Genomic DNA, 6,856 nt, shown 5'->3' with positions numbered 1-6,856 from the left:
AGGTACTAACAAGAATATGAAGACAATTTGTCCTCAGCTTGCCTAATTTTATGCTAGCATTAATTTCGGATTTCAACTTTTCAATACAGTCTTCGCACTAGCTTGTCAACCGTTCAATTGCTTTTTCTAGATGAGAACCTGTTCTTTATCAAGCGACAAAGGCAGAGGTAGAGAAAGCAAAGTACTTTACGGGAAATGAAAAGTGATGATTTATGAGAACGAAGTTGGGAATAAGCGGAAATAGCTGCAATATCACATTCATTCGCAATTCGAATTTTTTGGTGTTTCCATAAATCGAATGTTACTTAGGCACACGAAAAAATATTTAATAAAAAGTACGTATCTTTTTTGTAATTCCGGAGCAAGAGGCTGTTAAGAATGATTTTAATAAGGAACTACTGCGGAATTTATTCACAGCATTCCGTATTCTCTGTCTAAATTTTCTATAAAAAAAATTGGGATACTGTCACTTCCATAATCGTCAACATCAATTTTTCTCTCAACATATTTGAGCAGATTCTTTTCGTTTTGCAGAGAGTGAAATATCCAGTATTTCACTCAAAAAATCTGAGTAAGATTTGCATATAATATTGAGAAAAAATTGTGCTATTTCTTAGGCATCACGCATTTTTTCCCATTTTTGATTAAAGTTCCTGAATTATCCCTGTCATACAGAGTTACTGACGTCACACTGAGAATTCCGGTAAATCAATTTACCTCGGGTAATTAAATTCACTTGTTGCAACGAAAGGTACATATAGGAAAGTGCCCATTGAAATAGGTGAATTTTCCTGTAGTTAATAAATTTACTTGGCAAAAATTTAAATAAATTTACTTCACGAACCAACGAAAATTGAGATATTGACAGAATCATTCGAGAGTGGTCTAAAATATTGAATATATGAGGAAGAGGAATTCGATCTTGACAGTCGTCGCATTACACGTGGAAAATTACATCTAATCCGTCTTCTGTCCCTCTCGGGAAATGAATAAATAACGAATAGTTGAGATTTTACTGGCTGTTAGTTACTCAAGGTTAGCTTCATGGTTCCCCAGAGAATTCTCTACCGACGTAAACGCCTCGCGGGTGTCGTTCTATTACCTCTGACTTTTGTGAGACTTCTGGGCATTCAATCATCCCCCCCAAGTCACCCTATTTTTTTCAACCATTTTAATCTGAATATTCAAGCACCCGAGATTAATCAACTCACAGGGCTTAATCCACCAGCCAAGTGGTAAAGGGTTACAAGTCGACTCGTTCTTTAGTCGAGTATTCGAGGAATATCTCTGAATCTAAAAAAGATAACGAAATTTTCCTCAAAATCTAACTTCTAGAGAGGAATGAGAGCGAAAAAAATGTCTTGACAGAGTTTTAGTTATTCCTCTTATAATGTTAGGAAAGAATGAAAGTTCAGGGACAGTTGATTGGAAATAAATTCCATATTTCATATTTCATGAAAAATTCAGTAGAATTCCCTAATTTATTAAAATTTCCCATGTGATTTGAATAACAACCGTCAAATTACAATCACTTTTCAGTAGAATCATAAATTTCATTACTTTCAATTAAAAATCTTATTCAGAACATATTCACCAAAAATGTATTGTTTTTCAAATCAGTTGTGAGGGAAAGGCCAAACGGAAATTTGCAGGTGTATTTAATTTATCCAGGAAATTCTGTATTTTTAATGGCAAAGTTCCTGCCACTTCACTGGAATTACAACACGATAGAAACTTCGAGAATTGTGCGAATTCAGATACATTTTCCGCGAATTCATCAACCAAATCGATTTCACGGAGAGAGAAATCCCTAAAAATTGCGTAAAGTTCCGGAATTTTGTAGCATAATATCATTCCATGAAAACATTCAATCTGATTTTTACGAGACTGATGCATAATTTACCTGTAACGTCACCCATAAATTGCTCAAAACTCTCGTAAAATGTCATATTCGTTCCTTCATTTTTCACAGAATATCATTTTGCCACAGAATTACAAAATTTTTCCCGAATTTTACGCGAATATTTATCTCCATGTCCCCTGTAGACATCTTCGCTACCAAATTCATCAATATCTTGGCAAGAATAGTGATTCTTCTGCGAGAATGATCGTCAAATTGAATGGAGCCTACAGTGACAGCGGAATTAGCATGCGATGAGACAATCAGCATAATTAGGTGAGTACTTTGGAGTGAAGCTGATCGATTGGCTGTATTCACCACTCAATCTCCCGAATATTGAATCGTTAATTAGGGAAATACCCAATGCGTATTGCTGGACCGTAATCATTATCTGATTACCAGAGAGAATGAATGATATTTTGAATAGTCTCGGTGGACTAACCAGCCTACACTGCCATCACTTCAGATGAGTTTTTCATTAAATGAAAGAAAGAAAATTCACGGGGAGAATTCACCGATTAATGATGAATAGATATAAATGAAAACAATAGTTTGATCATCAAATATTCCTGAATCCAATCATTTGGACGCTTCGAAGTCTGAATCATTCCATAGATTGGATCATCATAACAAAGAAGTATTGAAGACGTTTTAAATTTGATTAATTAAATTGTAACTTCATATTTTCCCAATTCAAGAGGAGGGAATATGGACATCAATTTCAAATGATCTATTGAAATAAATTACATGTACTGTTCGTACTTCATTTAGAGGATTTTACTTGAAAAAATTTTGATTTAAAAAAATTTATGAATTTAAAAAGTTGAGAGAAAAAAATTGCTTAAGAGGCCATTTTATCCGAAGTGTCTATTTTACCCTACCCACCCTATATACATCTACATGCATTAGAGCGAATAAAATCCTATATATTCAGAACTGTATGTTCACAACTTGGCGAATACAGAAGTTTAGTAGTTCATAAACGAACCGCAAGCGACGCTATCTCCTGTATACCATTTTTTTACCGCCAATTCTACACCCGATCGACAAATTTTCGTCGAAAATTTCGCAAATTCATCACAAGAGATGAATAATAATGGACCTATAAATAACAGAGGCCCCTGATACTTTGCACTTCGAGAAAAATTACGTTTACCAAGTAAATCTTGAAATAAAATTATATTCAACGATTTTTAACCGAAATGTGTGCATTGATTTATAGTCATTGAATATCCCCGATAAAAGTAATTTTTCATTAATAGAGTGGCATCAGAAATGAAAATAGTAATGAGAATATAATGACTCACCGATGCTAGAAGTTCTGCTGAATACATTATTCGAAATCTACGAGGTGCAGATGTTGATGCAGATGGAGATGTAGATGTCCAGATGTCCAAAAGAATCCGCTACACTACACTACACTACACTGCACTACACTACACTGCACTACACTAAATAACAATATATAACACTGATATGCTGGCTACACATTCTCACCAAATGTTTATAAATGTTCTGTAAGAAAAAATTATCCTTCGAGATTGTCTTTACGTTATTCCCAACAAGAGATTTCCAAGTATTAAAAATGCTCGCAACAATGGAACACAGGGAATTCGATCACCACGCATTGTAAACAAAACATTCCGGTGTCCAGGTCCTTGGCACTATCCACACACTGCTAATAAATACTATCATGTATTTTTATAATATTCACAGTATTTAAATGAATCGTCCTGCATTTATTAGTTATTGTCGAACAATCCAAAATGGCCGTGCAAACCGCAAAGATCGACGATTTTACCCATAATGCCCCGCCCCCCCCCCCCTTTTCCTTGTAACAATGGCTTGGAGACGTTTTCAATAACTGTTTATACCTTTATTTGAAAACACACTTCTTCAAAATTATTCACACATTGTCAGTAAACACGGGAAGTCTCTTTGTGATATCAATACACATTTAAATCAATCGTTTTTTGATTATTAATCACCATTGGCCAGTCAAAAATGTTTTCCGAATCGGTTAATCGTGCCACGAACAAAGGATAAAGGACAAAGAATCCGAGAATCGCCATTTTTCCTCATATTTTCCCATAACAATCATTTAAAAACCTTTGTTATTACTCACAGTTCATAATTCTATGTAAGTTCCACATAATACCCGTGAATATGATTCAACACACATGTAAATAAACCGTTGTTGACTCATTAATCACTATTGACCAGCCAAAAATGTTGTCGAAGTCAACTAATCGCGGCATGAATAAAGCGTACTCTCGAAATCGACAATTTTCCTCCTATTTTCCCGTTAATTTCCGACAAAAATCACTTCAAAACCTTCAGAATTACTCCCGGCTCACAATTCTACGTGAATCACATATAATAGCTTCGAATACTATCCAAAACACCTCGAGATACACCGGAAACACGCGGCGCCAAGCCGAAGAGAAATAATATACTGACGCCATTTTGAATTACCTCTCCCCTTCCAACGCTCCGAGTGCGCGGAAATTTCAAACAATTAAAATTGAGCTCGTCTATGTACTGAAGTATTTTAGAGTAATAGACAAAAATTACAATGATCTCTCGTAATAAAGAATAAGAATAGTGCGAGGTGAAATTTGAATGGAAAATGGCGGGCGATTTAAACCGTTCTAGTGCCCTCTGCACCAGCTACTTGGATGTAGATTCCTGCTTTGAAATGTGAACGAACCCAGCTGCCGTCGGCAATGTCTATTGGAGTTATCAGCACGTACACATTCATCAGCATGATTTAATTGATTTTTTGTTCCAGAAAATGTCAAAATTATAAAAAAAAGATTTAACTCGCATTTAAAATACTCCGAGTCTTGTCGTAATGGAATTATACTGGAGTTCTCGGCTGTCATTGAAAGTGTGCGAGTGATTGTTAGCAAAATTATAACCTAGTATACCTCGAAAGGAAAATTGAAATAAAAAAAAGCGGAGATTAATAATTAATTGATCAAAATGACACTGTGTAGAGATGGAAAAATTAGTTTAGGATGTTTCATCACAGCTTCCATTCTTGCTGGACTGCCTGAAGTCCTTCTGAGAATTGAGTTTGACTGTTATCTTCATGATTTATTCAGAAATATTTGGTTTATTCATGTGTTCCAATTTGTTTTTCTGAATTTACTCGTGCTGCTGGCTTTTAGAGGATTCATCTATCAGGTGTGTTAATGAGTTTGTTTATTTACCAAAATCAACGAAAGAATGGCACTTGCCTTGGCCTTTAAGACAACGATAGGGGATGCTGCATTAATATCGAACAAAAATGGGTTCATTCTTATTTTCTTAGCATTTTTGTCTGCTTATACAGTCACAAATAGATTAATTAACGACTTAGCAGTTACTAATTAAAGTAAAGAACAATGATTAATAATAAATTTAATCACCGAATGAACTTAAAATTAATTGATGAGGGTCCAATTATTTTTTGTTTATACTAATGATGATTGCGCTTTTAAACGAGTGAAAAAATTATTCCTTTCAAAACCAGCAATTTGATATTCAATCTCATAATCGTCAAATTATTTTCCACGTGGCGTTTATAATTTTAGGAGGTCATTCTGACATTTGAGAAAGGTTTCGACAGTGTTATTAATTGCTATTACACCAATTTAAATAAAAATAGCAAGGTCCATATTACCACGCATTCCACTATACGGCCATTTTATTGATATTGTTTTCCATCTTGTTGCAGGTGGCTGTAAGGTCAGTTTTCCTGGGTTATACCCTCGGAATAGGAATTATAATAGCCCTATTCGCTCCAGAATCGTGGAAATGCTTTGGAATGTATATGTCAGTCCTCTCGAGCTTTCATTACTCGGAATTCCTGGCCATTGCTTGGACGAATCCAAAGGCAGTGTCCATAGACAGCTTTGTGTTGAGACACAGTGTGGCATATGGAATTGCTGCAGGTTCTAGTTGGCTTGAATTTTTCATTGAGAGACAGTATTTGCCGGGTATGAAGGAGGTATCATTCATCACGTATTTTGGATTATACATGTGCGCTTGTGGAGAGGCACTGAGAAAATTAGCAATGTTCACAGCTAAGCACAATTTTAATCATCTAGTCCAGACTGAAAAGTCTGCTGACCACGAACTCGTTACTCATGGGGTATATAAGCTCTGCAGACATCCCAGCTATGTCGGCTGGTTCTACTGGTCTATTGGAACACAGGTATCTTTATTGATGTATTGATTTATCTAATGTTTACTCTTGGTATATTGTACCATTCAGCAGAACCCCAGTTATTTGCAGAAAAAATACATGTAGCGAGTAGAAGACAGCGAGAAAAGACGACTTAATTTATTGATACAAATGATTCAAACAACTGAATATAAAATTTAAAGTTGTGAAAATAATTAGTGAAAACGAAAAATTCTAGTAGCACAATAAAACACTCGGTATAATTAATAATATAATATAAAAAGTGCATAAAAGTTCGATTCATTAAAAATTTCTTTTATTAATAAATTAATTTTTTATTGTGTGATTTACTTTCAGTTGATTCTACAAAATCCATTTTGTCTTCTCGCTTATACAATAGCATCCTGGAGATTCTTCCATGATCGTGTGGTTCTTGAGGAGATAACTCTACTCAACTTTTTCGGTGACGATTATGTTAATTACCAAAAGAAAGTTGGAACTGGCTTACCTTTTATTCCTGGCTATAAAATCGATACGTAGCCTGCGTTGACTGTTTAAAATTGTACATTATAATTATAAACCAAATCATTTCTTTCGTATGTGATTATTTACATTGTGTAATGATTTTTACTAAGTCCGTATTTAATTTATTATGAGACTGCAATATTTTTTTTGTAAAAACAGTAATTAATGTTTTTTGACGAATCATAAAAACAATTTGTTATCATTCAATCGGGCCAATGAATATCCATCATTTTTTCCTTTTTTATTTATTTCATTTAGTG

General features: G+C 34.5%; 1 protein-coding gene across 1 annotated transcript; it reads left to right on the top strand.

Moving 5' to 3' along the window:
• Positions 1–4,619: 4,619 nt before the first annotated feature.
• Positions 4,620–6,743, top strand: ste14 (isoprenylcysteine carboxylmethyltransferase ste14). The gene is made up of 3 exons (XM_011303486.1): positions 4,620–5,089; positions 5,622–6,101; positions 6,429–6,743. Exons 1-3 carry the CDS (start codon positions 4,886–4,888, stop codon positions 6,609–6,611), a joined length of 867 nt encoding a protein of 288 aa, XP_011301788.1. The 5' UTR covers positions 4,620–4,885; the 3' UTR covers positions 6,612–6,743.
• Positions 6,744–6,856: the final 113 nt, after the last annotated feature.

Source organism: Fopius arisanus, unplaced genomic scaffold (genome assembly GCF_000806365.1).
Source record: "Fopius arisanus strain USDA-PBARC FA_bdor unplaced genomic scaffold, ASM80636v1 scaffold00032, whole genome shotgun sequence".
Taxonomy (NCBI): domain Eukaryota; kingdom Metazoa; phylum Arthropoda; class Insecta; order Hymenoptera; family Braconidae; genus Fopius; species Fopius arisanus.
Note: the sequence above shows the minus strand (reverse complement) of the source record. Positions and strands in the feature narration are given on the sequence as shown.

Coding starts and splice junctions, on each gene's coding strand:
- ste14 (XM_011303486.1), top strand. CDS start 4,886: ATGACACTGTGTAGAGATGGAAAAATTAGTTTAGGATGTTTCATCACA. Junction 5,090..5,621: donor TTAGAGGATTCATCTATCAG/GTGTGTTAATGA, acceptor ATCTTGTTGCAG/GTGGCTGTAAGGTCAGTTTT. Junction 6,102..6,428: donor ACTGGTCTATTGGAACACAG/GTATCTTTATTG, acceptor ATTTACTTTCAG/TTGATTCTACAAAATCCATT.